Source organism: Colius striatus, chromosome 1 (assembly GCF_028858725.1).
Source record: "Colius striatus isolate bColStr4 chromosome 1, bColStr4.1.hap1, whole genome shotgun sequence".
NCBI lineage: Eukaryota > Metazoa > Chordata > Aves > Coliiformes > Coliidae > Colius > Colius striatus.
The window spans coordinates 42,640,923-42,657,361 of record NC_084759.1 but is presented as its reverse complement, the minus strand read 5'-3'; the positions used below and the strand labels follow the sequence as shown (position 1 = coordinate 42,657,361).

Below are 16,439 nucleotides of genomic sequence, written 5' to 3'. Positions count from 1 at the left end.
ATTATCTGGAGGGAAAAAATAAAATGCTTGTTTGTTTTTTAAGTATAGTAAAATATGATCACTTAAAGCTATGTTGGCCTCCTGGCAATTACTATTTATTTATTTAAAAAAAAAATAGAAAGCAGTTTGGGTTGGAAGGGACCTTTAAAGGTCATCTAGTCCAACTCCCTTGCAGCAAGCAGGGTCATCTTCAGCTAAATTAGGTTGCAGAGCCCTGTCCAACCTTTCTTTGAATGTTTCCAGGAATGGAGCATCTACCACCTCTCTGGGCAACCTGTTCCAGTGATTCACCATCCTCATTGTAAAAAAATGTCTTCCTTTTATCTAGTCTAAAGCCAACCTCTCTTAGTTTAAAACCATTACCCCTTATCCTGTCACTACAGGCCCTGCTAAAATGACTGTCCTCATCTTTATTATAAGCTGTCTTTAAGTACTGAAGGTTGCAATTAGGCCTCACTGGAGCCTTTTCTTCTCTAGACTGAATCATCCCACCTCTCTCAGCCTTTCCTCACTGGAGAAGTGCTCCAGCCTCCTGATAATTTTTGTGGCCCTCTCTGGACCTACTCCCAACAGCTCCATGTCTTTCCTGTACTGAGGACTCAAGAGCTGGATGCAGTACTTGAGATGAAGTAGAAGGTCAGAACTGTTGGTCACACTTCCTTTGATGGAGTCCAGAGTATGACTGGCTCTCTGGGCTGTAAGAACACATTGCCAGATCACATCGAGCTTTGCATCTATCAATACTTCTCAAATCCTTTTCTGCAGGGCTGCTCTCAATCCCTTCATCCTCCAGCCTGTACTAGTACGGAGAGTTGCCCGGATCCAGGTACAAGACCTTGCACTTGGCCCTGTTGAACCTCATGAGGCTTACTATTTTATCTGGATCCCTCTGAATGGCATCCCATCCCTCAGAGGTGTCAGCAGTTAGTTGGTGTTGCCTGCAAACTTGCTGAGGGTGCACTAGATTTCACTGTCTACATAACTGATGGAGACATTAAACAGTACTTGTTCTACTACAGATCCATGAGGTACACCACTTGTCACTGATTTCCATCTGGACAGTGAGTCGTTGACCACTACCATCTGGATGTAATCATCCAACCAATTCTTCATCCACTGAACTGTCCATCCATCAAATCTGTACCTTGTCAATTTAGATAAGAGGATGTTGTGAGGGACCATGTCAAAGGCCTTACAGAAGTCCACATAGAAAACACCTGTAGCTCTTGTCCACTGATGTAATCACTCAATCACAGAAGGCCACCAAGTTGATCAGGCAGGACTTGCCCTTGGTGAAGCCATGCTGGCTGTCTCAAATCATCTCTGTTTTCCATAGGCATAGTTTCTGGGAGAATCTGTGATCTTCCCTGGTACAGGAGGTGCAGCTGACAGGTCAGTAGATGCCAGGGCCCTTCTTTCTACCCTTTTTTGAAAGTGAGTGCAATGTTTCTCATTTCCCACAATTTTTTCTTCCCGTGAGAAAAAGGAAAAATAACACTTTTGCTAAGTTTTGAATGAAAAGAGGTAGAAAGAGAAACCTGATCTCATTTTTGCCACCCGGAGTGCTTCTGGGCTTTAAATGTATAGGCTGCCTTATAAAGGAGAGCACATGTTGGATGCAGGGCATGAATTCTGTCAGATCACATTGACTTTCACTTTCTCTCCTTTCCTCTTCAGTATGAGAGATATTGAAGTCACAAGAAACACCAATTGCTATTGTAAAGCAAAAACCTCCACTCATGTAAGGAATGATTACGCCAAGTAAGTAGAAGTCTCTTAAAATACTTGTTTTTCTGAGTTCTGCAACAACTTGCTGAGCATATTCATCCAGAGAATGAGTGATGATACCTCTTTAACTTTGTTTACACATTGAAGTTATCAACTTTTCAGAAAAAACAAGAGACATGTATCATCTGTATCTTGCCTTTCAAAAAGCAATACCAGACTAATCAGTTTACAGGTGAAAGACATCAAGTAGAACTTAAAACAACTTCACTCTTTGCAGCAGCACTGAGTACACACTCACTCCTTACCTCTTAATTTACAGTCCACAGACAAATCAATATGCCAACATAGGTCAGTCACAGGAGGAGGCAGGGCTTAAAGCAGAGCCCACAACTGCTGTTAGCTATGATTTGTTCTGGTCCCCATCAAAAAGGTGACTTAAACCTTCAGAAGAAAAAGTAATACTTCATATCACTCAGTATTACTCCCTCATTGTTGCAAAAAGAAATCTCAGACAAGCAAACAAAGCAAGTCAAATGGTTATCAGCTCATTAGTCAGCCTAACTAAAATTTGAGGCTATTTCTTAAGAGGCTTTTTGTATACTCTTCATTGCTGCACAATCAGCAAGCCCATCTAAGTTTAAGCCTTTATTTTTTTGGTGTTCGGTAGCAAAGCAAAGCAAACAATCTTAGCTCATATATTTGTGTATTTGCCCTTCCTCGCTTGCCCTGAAGTTCAGAAAGGAGGAGTTCTCATATATTCATTTTCTCATACCAGGTAACCCACTGTTAATATTACTAATGTGGCCCATAGTAGGAAAGTTTAATATTTAAAAGTTTGAATTATTAAAAAAAAATAGAAGATACAAGAAGAAAGCAAGCATGGACCAGTTGTTGTGGATATAAAGACTATACTAAACACAAGAAGATAAACAGCAGGAGAAAATAAATATTTAGCATTTTCAGCATGAAGGAGTGAACTTGGGAAGTAAAGCTGCTTTAAAAAAAATTAAAAATTAAAATGAAGCCTCTTGTATTAATCCTGCCATCAGATTTTAAAATTTACTTGGAAAATGTAACTGTTTTGATTCTAAGTAATCTAGAGAAAAAACTTTGTAGCCAAGTCCTAAATAAAGCATATAACTAAAATAATCTTTACTTTGCAAGTACAAGTTTTACATGAAAAACTGTTTTAAAAGGATCCTATAATAAAGTCAAAATGTCATCTGCTTATCATTCTGCTGCCACACATACAAAAAGAATCATGTCAAGAAAACTTTCCCACAGAAAAAGCAACTTTGGCCAGCTCTACTTGATGACAAGAGATAAGGAAGTAGCAGGGCAGTTCCATGGTTTGGAAAGTGTTAGGCACGAAGGCTCAGAAAAAGTTTTTTAATGGTAGTGTTTTTATCTTCTTAACCCCTCTCCATCTCCTTTCATTTTGGTATAGCTTTCTTCCATATTTCTGGTTTCTTCCCTCTGAGGGTGATGGAGCACTGGATTGGGCTGCCCAGATGGGTTTTTGAGTCTCTTCTCTGGAGACATTGAAAACCCACCTGGATGAGTTCCTGTATGACCTAAACTAGGTGGTCCTGCTCTGGCAGAGGGTTTGAACTAGATCATCTTTTGAGGTCCCTTCCAGCCCTTGAGAGTCTATGATTCCCTGCTATCCTGGTCTAAGAGGTTCCTGCCAATTATCTCCATAACAAAGTAGTTCTCCCTCATTGTTTAAGGTGGTTGTTTTGGTACAACTGGAATTAATACCTTCTGATACATTAAATAAATTATAGAATACAGTGGTGTTACGTTAGATTGCATTAAAGAGAGGGAATGATCTTTGAGTAGCACTTGTCAGAAGGGCATGTTGGCCCTTGGTGAACCAGGAAAAAGCAGAGTTTGAAAAACATCCTGCCTGGAAAACTATCAATACCCTAAAGAAATCTTAATTTACCACTAAAAGAAAAAACAAAAAATCCCACTCTACAGTATTTCAAATGCACATATTCAAACCTGGGGCTATCTAGAGATGTGTATTTTTATTCTCTTGCATGAAAACCAACAATCTCTGCCAAGTTGAAGAACTAATGAAGATGTCATTTGGTACAAGCATTCATCCAGCGCTCACATCTCTGCTCTACTCTGAAATCAAGGTCTAACTTTAAAAAAAAAAAAGCAGCACTAATTGCATTTCATTTACCATTCTAAAAACTCAATAGTTCAATAGCTTCGTACTCTGCCCTGTGGTTTGACTGAATCCCTCACACCTCTGATGTGATGAAACACTTCTGAACCACAAAGAAAGGCATTGTGCTTCTGCCTTACTCACAGAAGCTGCAAGAAAAATGGTCTTAGAAGACCAAATCGGTACATTGCAAGGCCAGGTTCCCATTAGCTACCACTGTCCACAGGAGATACAGATTCTAACTGAATTTGCTTCACCACCTGGTCTCAGTTGAAAAGTAAGTACAATTTTGCCTTGCTAGGCAGCATACAGTTATTCCTCTTCAGCAATGTATTATTTTGACAGATATGTTGAGATTGCATATACTAAGCAAAACTATCCATCTTCCTGCTGTCTCATGACATCCCGCGATTTCCATCCCAGTTTATGATTCTCTCTGTTCAGCCAACTGAGATGTGAACGTGATCTTTCCGGGGAACAACAGCGCTGCAGCCAGTGATGCACCTCTGAAAATGCTCACCAGAGCCTTGTTGGAAAATATGTTGTCAGACCACAAAGTCTTCCCCCTTGTGCAATTATATCCAAACTATCTTGCTTGCTGGGATTCAAACTGAAAAGTTCACATTTATTTAGAACCAAGTTTTCTTTGGGTTTACTTTTGTTAAGTATTCATTTTATTTCCACCACTCCTATCCCTCAACAACTCTAAACAAAATAATTTTGCAGAATCTGAACCCATCAAGATTCATCAATTTGAGTCATTTTCTTTAACTCTCATTTCTGTTTCACACAAGTATGGACTATGAACAGCGGATTTTAAAGGCTTTCACTACTGTGTATAATAAAAAAAACCCCAGTTTCCATAACCTTCTGCTCTTTTGGTTATCCTTAGCATATTGCCCAGAAATGGTAGAGGGCTCCAGGAACTGCTACCTTGTGCAGGTTTGCTTGTCATGTTCTAGGAAAAATAGATGCATTCTTTTTTACACAAAGTGTGTATTTTAGACAGTTTGAAAGATAAGTAGAAAGTACATTTTCATTTTCCAGAAACTATTTAAATGATCAAAATGAAAGCAAACAAACCAACATCCATGTTCCTTTCAGGAAACCTACGGGAAAACCGTCTCCAAAATCTGCTGTGTGCTGTTAAAAAGAAATAAATAAAAATCAACCTGTCCCAAGTGGCATCTTTCTGTGACCACTACCAGAGTTAGTCCTTTGCATTTTGCAGACAGCTCACCTCGTTGCTCACTTCAAGACCTGGATGGATATTTCTTTGGTTACCTGTCTTTGACCACTGCTTCCTTGCAACAGCTCTGGTATTTTCCAGTGAAGCTGTTCAGTTTTCCAAAGGGGAACAGAAACTAGGTGTTCAAGACCTACCTGGACATGTTCCTGTGCTATCTGATCTCAGTGGACCTGTTTCTGCAGGGGGGTTGGATGATCTTTAAAGGTTCATTCGAATGCCTACCATTCTATGATTCTATGGCTAAATTGATGGCTAGATCTCACCCAAACCATGGAGAGCATATGCCTCAGAAGAGAAATGGAGCACCAGGACTGGAGCAGCAAGCTGCCAAATGGAGATCAATTTATGGCCAGGTTCAACTCTCCTTCCCAAAGAATTTTAACAAACCCTCCCATGTAAGCTGCAGCCCAGTCTTCTTGCACCATGTCAAACTTGGGATAAGTTTTTCAAGCTTGCCTGGCACCAATCCAACATCTCTGTTAATTAAATGTCAAGTTTCATTTTTATATTTAACCATCAAAACACATGTATTTATGTATCCATTTCACCATGATTATGCTCAAACCAATATGATTCACACCCAAAAATTGCAGCAGTATAATCAAACTCAAAGTGAAAGCAAAGGTTTATTTTCAGTTGTTTAAAATGTGCTTAGAACTTAGGTGATCCTGTTAATATAAAGCCCATATTAGATTTTATGATAACTAAGGTGTTACAAAACTAAGTATGATAAACTAATAATGAATTTATTTAATTAATTCATTATAAAAAGCACCTCATCCTAACTCAATACAAAAAAAAAGTATAGCACACAATATTCCATATAATATAGAAAGTTTCATTATTTATGCAAGCTTTCACTTTCTATTTTACTCAGAAAAAAAGTTTACAAAATCACCAGGAAGTCAAAGAAATATAATGAAATCATTCTGGAGATTCAACTAAAGATGCCTGCTGAATGCTGTATTATAGAATCATAGAATCATTTCAGCTGGAAGAGACCTTTAAGATCATCGAGTCCAGCCTTTGTCCCAGCCCTATCAACCACTATTTCTCTTCTACTGAAAAAAACCAAAACCCAAAGCTGCCAAGTATTTGAAGTGAACAGAACACTTAAACACACTTACATGGAAGTCAAATATATTATCTCCCTAGAGAACACAAAGCCAAACTTTAAGAAATTCCTGGAGTGGAAGAAAACAAAGAGGGGAGAAGGGAATAATCCAAACAAACAAAAATCTACCCAAAAAAACCTAATATGTCTTTTAAAGCATTTGCTTCCTTCTGAAAAAAAAAAAAAAAAAAAAAAAAAATCACACTGCCACAAAACTGTCAAGAATACAGGCTTTTTGTTTCCTCTTAAATCAGAAAATCCAGGAGAGAAATAGATGCTAGTTGCCCAACAATGTACCATAAAAAGTTTTAGAAATAGAACTTGAAGACATGAGTCTAGAAGATCATGAAGAAGCAGCTGTAGAAAGAACATAACCAAAAGATGTTTGGACAACAGGGTCTCCAAGACTTGAATCCAGGTTACAGCATCTGTTTATCCTTTATTTAAAAAAAAGAAAAAATCCATATATTTAAGGGAAAATTTCCACCTGGCTTAAAAAAAAAAAAAAAAGAGCAAGGAAAAAGAAAAATATCCCCTACTCTATCAACAGTAATTTCTATATCTCAAAGTCTCAGGGGAAACAATTAATGCAAGACTCAAAGACATTAAAACCAGCAGAAGTATATATATAAAGCCACACAAAACACTTACCTAGAAGCAGCTTTGTTGGGGAAAGCAACTTAAAAGCAATGAAAATATTTCCAGAACCTGGCACTCAAGCCTATGGGCTAATTCCTTAGCAAGCTCCTTCCATCTCTAAATCCTATGGCTCCTCAGTAACAGTATTCTGAGCCTGTTAGGTATCAATGCTTGCCTTCACATAAATTCAAAACACCATCATTTTTAGTTAGATTTTCACATGCCAGGATGAAAACTGGGCTCTTCAAAGCCGATATAACTGAGGATGTTTCTCTCATACCTGGGAAAATACAATCTCCCCTCCCACTCTTACCATCCTAAGCACCTCATAATCACAGTCTTCTGAAACTGAAGTATTTATGTGAATGTATTTACGTATTTATTTTCATGGGTTAACACAAAACATCAGTTCTCTCAGTTGTTTAACAACAATACCACTGGATGATCTTGGTTTAAAGAGAAACATTTACCTTTCCACCCATTTCCTTTATTTTCGAAGGTTTGTAATAACTAGAAACATCTTAAAGGACCAATAATTCAACTACAAGAAAGGTATCAACTAGACGTCTAATGAATCCTCCAGATTTTTGCATCTGGAAACAAACAAAAAATGCATATGAAATCAAGAGTTCTTGCAGTTATGATTCAAGACACCACAAAAATGAAATCTAGCCTATGGTTTTCTGGTTTGGATTAAATGGCTACTTCAGAGACCATTAAGGCAATGAAACCACTGATAAAATAACTGTGCTGTCCTCCCAAAAATGATTTTGGTTTCATTTGAATTCTTTTTTGGATGCCTCATGCAAAAAGAATGTGCAGCACTCATTATTTGCAAGCTTAATACCCTGAGCTTTTCTGGAACAAAGGCAGCTAAAGAATTTCTACATTCATTTGATCTGGAAATGCATGTTCTCAGCTTGTGCAATAATATATGGCAAGTTAAACCAATCTTACGGCCTTCAGCCAAGTTAACTACACTTCCTTTCTAATGAGACCCGTAGCTGACCTGCAAAAGCAGATGCTTTGTTGGCTCATCCCTTTAAGGCATTCAAATAAAACTACCTAGAGATGTTCTGCATTTTACTTCTATTTAAGGAGTCAAATAACTTTCCCTACTGTTGACATCCCATGTTTACCACAAAGTGGGATCTTCCAGTTATTACTGGAATCATACATCATAGAATCATAGAATGGTAGGGGTTGGAAGGGACCTTTACAGATCTAGTCCAACTCCCCTACAGAAGCAAGTTCACCTAGATCAGGTCGCATAGGAACATGTCCAGGCGGGACTTGAAGACCTCCAAGGAAGGAGACTCCACAACCCCTCTGGGCAGCCTGTGCCAGGGCTCCGTCACCCTCACAGTGAAATAGTTTTTTCTTATATTTAAGTGGAACTTTTTGTGTTCCAGCTTCATCCCGTTACCCCTTGTCCTGTTGCTAGCTACTATAGAAAAAAGGGAACGTCCCTGTTCACCTTGGCTCTTTTAGGACAAGACCAATAGTTCTAGTGATGGGACTAAGGGGCTAAGGTACCCTAGTGACATGAATAGTCAAAATGGCTTTTGCAGGAAAAACTTCAGAAAAATGTATTTGAATTTGTTTATCCACAAAAGGGTTTCTGATGTCAAGAGGCTACAATATTCATTCTACAGTCTCTGGTCAGCAAATTTTCCAGAGAGCATACAGGAAATCTTTTAAATTTCCTGTGAAAATTATTACATATATCTCCCCCCTTTCCCTCCTGCCAACATGATTTACAGCCAAAACATTGGCAAATCCCTCAACTGAAGCCTGAGGAGAGATCTTTTGTATCACCAGAGTTATTTTAGTGCAACCTAAGCTTTGCTGTGGGTGGGGAGAAGCAGATGCTAAAAATACTTCAGTTACACAGAACACCTCCAAGTCTGCCCCTTCCCTAATAGAGAGAGACCTGAAATGGCCTGTGAATACAAAATAGGATGGTAGTGTTAAAATGAAGACAAGTAACACTGTATAGGTTTGTGTACAGGCACTGTCAGTGGTTGATACAACTGGGGATGGTGAAGCTCCATGCAGTGACAAGTTGATTAAGGCTGCAGATGCGAATCACAGAATGGGTAACCTTTGCAGTCTGAGACAACATGATATATTTTAAAACCAGAAATGGAACTAAACTCTTGGCAACTTAGTAGGTTTTAGGAGCAAGACTATGTAAGAACAGGCAAGAAGGATAGTGCTCATTAAACACAAACACAACTTGGTGTCATACCCCAGATATTAGATTTGATATTATTACTTACCAAGCCAGCTATTGGAGTTGACAGACGATTGATCTTCTTAACAATGCCAGGTTTGATCTTGTTAATCAAACTAAAAAGAAATATGATTTTCTGTTACGTAATTTCATTTAACCATAAGCAGCAATGCTTATTAAGAAATACTTTGCATATAGTCCTAATTTCTATGACTTGAACAAAGTAAATTTGAACCTACTAATGTCACCCAATTTTTTTAACAACAAAAGTGAGGAGCAACATGAAGACTGTGTAAGAAAAACAAGTGGGACAACTCACACATACAGGAAAGAAAAAAAAAAAGGTCTCTGAGAATGGCAAAGTCAAAGAAGAAACAAAAATGCAGGGTAGGAGTAGGCAGAAATGGATCTGTGTTTCTACTACATGGGTGGCGATGTTAATCAGACTCCAATTTCTCGTTTAAAATATTTTCTTCACACAAAAGTTCTAATGCAGAAGATGCCAAAAATAGATCAGAATTAATTTTCGGAGTTCAATGTGAAAGCACAGATACTGCTGTAATAAATCAACTCAGTTTTCATAATGCTATCAAGCCCAGTGTGATGCGTGCAACACTTTCGGTTCATATAATTTACACATACAAGTCACTCAGTTTCAGAGAGAAGATATTGCACTGTTACTTTATGTAAAATTTATAGTTAATCTGAGAAGATAGGACAGACTAATACATCACTGTTGCATACACAAGCTCAGATGCATACCTTGTCCTGCAGCGAGAGTGAGGCTCAGGATTCCTTGCACCTTTATATCCAGATTTTCAGTCAGAGGTAGGGAAATACTGTGGTTCACCAAATTATATGCTAGACCACAGGATCAACAGAGAACGGTGAACTCAGGACACCCTGAAGACTTCATCTGCCTATATACCTTTGAGGATTTTTTACTTGCTCCCTCTTCTTGTTGCTGCTTGTCTAGCCAGACCCTTTACCCTAAAAAGCATCAGCAAGGTTTTGTGATCTACCCACACCAATGGAGAGTCAGGCCCTGGAGTTTGAGACCATGTGGTAAAAGGCATTTTTTTTTGCTCAAGGAGCAAATGTATTTGGAAAATAAACACAAAGAACAGAGCTTACCTATAGACACTGAAATGGAGGAAGAAATAATGGATGGCTGCAGGTCCTGATATTTTTCCAGTCACGTTAAATTACTAGTTAAAAAAACCCCAAAACAAAAGTGATCTGTTGAGGTGGAATTAAATAGTTTGGGTCCTCTCTCCCTTTTTTTTTTAAATCTTCCATATGCATAATTTTTATTTGCTTCATTGTACTTTACTTGCTTTATTGTACATGAAGTAGCACATGAGGAGGAAAGCTTTAACGACTTAATTCCTCTAGTGTGTACATGGGAGATCTGGTAAAAGTAAAAGGATTTGTCGACTACTGATCAGCCAGTCAACATGTGCAAGTGGCCAAACAAATCAACTGGACTGCAATAGAAATATGTGGTAAAAACATAGGTCTTATCTGCTATAGTTTAAGTCCAGTATACCATTTCTAGAGATAGTGTATCTGTGGACACTAAATTAGCCACATCACAGGTGAAACAAGGAAATGTCTAGTTTTTGTCAATTACTTGTGATCTTGCACTCAATTGACTTTGGTGAAAACCGGACATCTGAAAATCATTTCCATCTTGTTTCTTTTCCTTTCCTACAGAATTTCTGTGAAGAAAAAAAATCACTGTCTCCTTATACTTCAAGTATGTACATAAATTTAAAATTATGGCATGGGAAGACAGCTATATGATTCAGTGCAATGTAATGAGGCATGTTTTGCTTAAAAGAAACTTGCTGCCTCCTAAGGCAAGCTGCTCAGCTGAAGAAATTACAGAATGTTTTTCTTGCATATGGCTATTAATTACAGATAAATTTAACTGCTTTGCATTTGGCAGATGGAGGGCTTGCATTCTTTTGCCAAATAAGCATCAACAACGAAGATATCAGATGATAAAAATGTCAGTTCTCTGCCAATTCTTAAAGATGCTATTTAAAAGTTACTGCTGAATACAAAAACCACTAAATACATACCTGCAAAAATACATTCTTAGCGAAAGTATATTTTTATTATTACATTCAGTCTTGTTAATGTCTGATTACATAAGCAACGAAAATAGTGTTCATCTCTACAACATCATGCAAAATGAATCAGCTCCCCCATACCACAAAGATCACTGCAGAAGCAACTAGAAAGACAGACTGGATGGGTAAAGGGTCCAAAATAGGAAAATGAAGGCAAAACCAGAAAACACAGTAATATTGACAGAAGGGAAAATGTAGCAATGTTGCCTTTTTGCATTTGCTTTGCTTATTTTTGATATATACTATTATGAGAATTGAATCTTTATAATTATTTTCTAAAAGTTCGCTTCTCTGGATTGATTTAAGAGCAGCTTTGAGATTTGACATTTTAAGTGTCCCAGGTATTTCTCTAACGAGATTTCTCTTGCACTGGCATTCTAATAATATTTACACCTGCCATGCCTTAAAATACTAAGAGATAAATACCATTTCCAGCCCTGTGAACTGTTCTACTAAATACAAAACCAATTACAGATATGAGGAAGAGATGAGTGGACATTTTACATCTCTGACTCAGTCTAGCAACGAAACCAGACAAGTCTCATTACTGCCAAGCCTATAATACATAAGCAGGAGGAAGCTTTTTAGAGAAAGCACTCCTGAAAAAGCTGAGGGCAGAGTCTGTTGTTGAAAGCAGTAATTCAGTCCAGATAGTACTGAAACCTAGACTGCATGTGTGTGTACATGACAACGTATTTCTGCATTATGCAGAGGCCCAATCCACTTAATTTTATCATGCTAAAGTGTTTAGTTTTGGGGTTTTTCTTTTAAGTCTATTTTTGTAAAGTATTCCAAATGGCATCCACTAGATTCTACATTACTGAGATACTTGGATGCAACCATAATAGCAGTATTAGTAAGTAACAGACAGATGAAATCAAAGGGCTGCCTCTTATCTTTAATTTACAATTTTTAAAAACTCACTTCTGAAATGTAGTACTTTAAAAAAACCAAAACAAAACACCACAAAACAAACTTCCCTGACTGTAAAGTTCTCCTGTAGGAATAGATAACTTTCAGGATGTAGAGAATAAACAGCACACAGAGTTTACAATGCTTTCTTATGGGCAGGTGAGAACAGGGGATAAAAACCCAATTCCCAACCACAACAAAGAATATAAAGATCCCAGCCATGGCCACGCCACCTTGCACAAGCTGAAGAGAAAACCCAGTAACACCATGAGCATTATAACCAATAAAACTAATCAACTGGCCAGATGATCAGCATTACCTTCTCAGTAACACAGAAGGAGAAAGTAGGACAACATGTGAAATACAGAACTTGAGAGATTATGTTCAAAAGTTTTTCTACCTTACTACAGTAATTACCAGGTATTAAAAAACAATACTTATTACAGAAGAGTTTTGGTATATAAAAAAAAAATATTCAGAGGCTGGCAAGGAAAAGAGGCCAACTGATGTTAACCTGAAAGATTTTTATATCAGTAAGTCAATACTCACTCGCACAACAGGACTCCATTTTCCAGAGCTGCTCGAAAGTCTTTGGTTCCAAAACTTTTCCCAGTAGCTGTCTATAAAAATAGGAATTGAGAGTTAATTGGACACAGACAAGATCAGGAAAAGTAAGAATATCTAAGTAGGGCTAAAAAAACCCCCCTCCCCAACTTTTCAGTTTAGCCCTTACTTCATTATATATATATTTTTTTCTAATATTAATTTCAAAAAATAATTGTTCTCTATGCCTCAAAAGAAGTCAGATCCAATCCTTTCAAATAGTTTCCTCTAGTGCAAATCAACCTTTAGCTAATTTCTGTGGGAATACTTATTGTTCTCTACAGCAATACCAGCCACATTGAAAAGCATAAAATCAATTTTAAACAGAAGTGAAAAAGAAACGAGAGATCTTTGACATCCCGCTTCGTATTACAGCATATATACTCATGATATCTGGCACAAAATATTCTAATAGGATTTTTTCTTTCCTGCCACTTGCACCTAAGGCAGTGTGACTAAAGAAGCACTCTGGCAAGCCTGTCCAATACTTGGCAAGCAGAACTATACTAATGAGACTACTTTTTATATCCACAGTGAAAAGCAGTAAACAAGAACAATGTCTTACAAAAAAAACCCTGAAGATAGCCAATACCAGAAGCATCACCTACAGGTTTTCAGTGGTTTTCCACAAAAAACTCCAACAACAACAACAACATCTGCTTTTTGCATTAACTCTTTTCAAGTCACATAAGACTGTCATTTACTCTAAATTAATTTTTATTTTTCTTAGTAGATCCCCCTTCTGCCCATGTTCCTTGAAGGGATCAAATTTGGGAGATTTCTTATAAATGGCCAGATAAGTAACCTATGTGCAAGTCAGGAAAAGTACGCAATATTACTCCCAAAAGTCCAGAACATGTGTTTATCTCAGATGGGTATAGAATTCAAACACTAGGAGAGGTATTTATTTGTGCTTAGAGGTCGGCAGGTTCAGTCACCAGCTAATTACAAACCTCCCTTCAGAGTTGCTGACCATTTCCAACACTGCAAGAGACTTCATTAACACCATTACAAGTGCTGTGGAAGCTGCCTGCATCCAGACCAAAGCTACCGGTGACCACAATAGTTAAGGAAATTAGTAGTGAAACAAATAAGCTGCTCTTTGTAAAAGAGCTAAGGAAAGGACGTAGCTTTTTAAGGGCCTGTTACACTACCACCCTATTATTTTTTTTACCCCCTAAATCACAAAATGAATGTATTACTAACACCAGAAATGCTAGAATCTAAGCAAGTAGTTTTTACATGAGTTCTTTTTCATTTAGGAAGTTGTAGCTTCAATCTTGATGTTGAGAACAAATATAGATGGTACAAAAGTCTTCTTTAGGATTTAAGGTTTTTTTCTATGATTTAACAAATAAGGTGAGAGAAAGAATTATGACAAACCAACTCAAGACAGACAAAATTTCAACATTCAGGTAAAGGAAAAGGAAAGAATTTAAAAGAAAAAAACAAACAAAACAAACCCAGAGCTTTTAACAAAAGCTAACAGTGATTCCCCTGGGAGAGCTTCATTTAATAGAATATTCCTTTAACATTCTGTTCTTACAGAAGAGTAGGTGTTGCATTTTAGCAATATAATTTTCTAGGATCATTTTGAAACATGGCAACTGAATACTATCCTCAGCTCAAATAAAATAGGACCTTTTGCTTCTAAGTTTGTATAGAAAGCTGCTACATTTAGTGAAAATAATTTTGAAGAAGCTAGACAATATAACAGTAATGAAAGTTTTAATATAATTATTTGTCTTCCTTAGGAAATAAAGAATATGGCTTATAGATTAAGCCCTTCATTCTGCAAGCTAGAAACTTGAAGTCTGTGTGTCATACAGCAGAATCATACTGTAACGGGCTGTAGGTCAGGGTCTAGCTTTACACTTATGTTTCAAACTCCAGTCAATCCTGAGCTTAAAACTTATTCTCAATTCTGGAGGTGTCACTGACATCTACAGGACTACACAGTCCAAATGTTTGGTTTAACACAGATGGTTTGCTAGTGAGTCATGCGTGCAATAGATGGTGAGATGTTTCCTTCACCTAGACTTGGGCCCATCCCAAACATGCAATGCCTTACATATCCACAAACGACCTTCACATCAAAATTTCTTAAAAAAAAAAAAATCCTAGATCTGCAGCATGTAAAGATCAGTCCTCAAAAATTATTCTCCAGAAGTCAAGGAACATGTGTCACTGATGACACGTTAAACTTTAGCACTGTCCCTCCAGAACACAGGAGTACCATGCCGCAGTGCATAGGCATGTTTTCTTGGGGCATCTTGTGGTCTTTTCCACAAAAAAAAAGATCAATACCTCAATTTCCAAAATGATGTGTAAACATTTTCAATTCATAAAGTCTTCAGGTACATGTCCTCAGGTAACTAGAAGCCATCCTTGAACAATAAGAGTCTAACTTGAGTACAAGGTTGTAAATGCTGCTATTAAGACTTACAGACCTCTTAAAATTACGTTACAGATCATTACACTAGGAGCATTTTGATGAAATTATCTGTGCAGCCACTGTGGTAATCAACATTGATTTGATATACGGGATGGAGCCGTCAGACCAAATTTATGGCCCACAGATTTTGACTACGTGGTTTGTTGACGTTAAAATAAAAGCATCAGTACTGCCAAGTTAGGTTTCATTAATATTGACTTTTAAAGGATAACTAATAATTAAGTAATTAAGAGGTATTCTCAAGGAACAATTTAACATTAGTGGCTTGAAACCGAAACATTTTCCAAGTTGCATAACACCTTGGATTTCTTGATGTCACAAAAGTAAGTACTCCATTTTAAACCAAGCTTTCAGACAGAGAGAGGACTTTTCTCAGCAGAGCCTTTCACCCAGCTTATATCCACTGCAAGGCATCAAGCTGTGCTGTAACCATTACAGCTTACACAGGAACTAGATACCTTTCTTAAAAAATGGAAGACCACAGATTGGCTCAGAGTTCTCTGAATTTTAAGAAGCTGAGTAAGATAACACGAATCCCACCCTAAAATATTATACATTCAAACAATGTCTATGATTTGTGAGTCACTGTTTATTCATTAAAACTGGTTATACTGGGTGTGGTACTCTTATGTAACAGGCATAAGTGACTTTTTTCGACAACTTTTCAACTCCTTAGGCCATGTGAGCCCCCAAATACTGAAGGAAATATCTTGCAAAAGCAAGTTTCATCCTTTTTGGAAAACATTTCTTTTCCAATTATGTCTCTTTTCTATCTCTCATTCAGCTGGATGTATTCTGAGTCTTTCTCTGCTTTTTTGGTAGAGAGCAATTACATAATTAAAAGCTATATAATAAAATCATATTTAATCGTTACTATAAACCAGTTTGATTTTATTTTGTAACATAGTATCCCCTAATACTTTGGTAACTTGCACTTGCTAGGTCTAAGGAATTTACTTCAAAAAGCATGCAAATCAAGTCTTAAATGTAGACATTTTTAAAAGTACTTACACACATACATACACACACACAGAGCTAATTTAATTTCAGGTTTCCTGTTATTCCTTTAAGAGGATGCAAATCAAGAAGAAATAACCAAAGCTCAACCATTCTGAAGATGGCAAGACATCAAAATCATGATGGACTGAACAAAAAGCACATGGCGCACAGAATACACTAATTATAT

The 16,439-nt window shown here is 37.3% G+C and overlaps 1 protein-coding gene across 6 annotated transcripts in view; it reads right to left on the bottom strand.

The window, feature by feature from the left end:
- LMO7 (LIM domain 7) overlaps positions 1-16,439 on the bottom strand; it is a 133,490-nt gene that overhangs the window by 85,334 nt on the left and 31,717 nt on the right. For all 6 annotated transcript variants that reach the window (XM_061995618.1, XM_061995578.1, XM_061995594.1 and 3 more), the window contains exons 2-3: positions 12,745-12,815; positions 9,192-9,261 (exon numbers count right to left, since the gene is read on the bottom strand). In XM_061995618.1, coding sequence (XP_061851602.1) covers positions 9,192-9,261; positions 12,745-12,815 — 141 coding nt within the window. The remainder of the gene's footprint in view (positions 1-9,191; positions 9,262-12,744; positions 12,816-16,439) is intronic.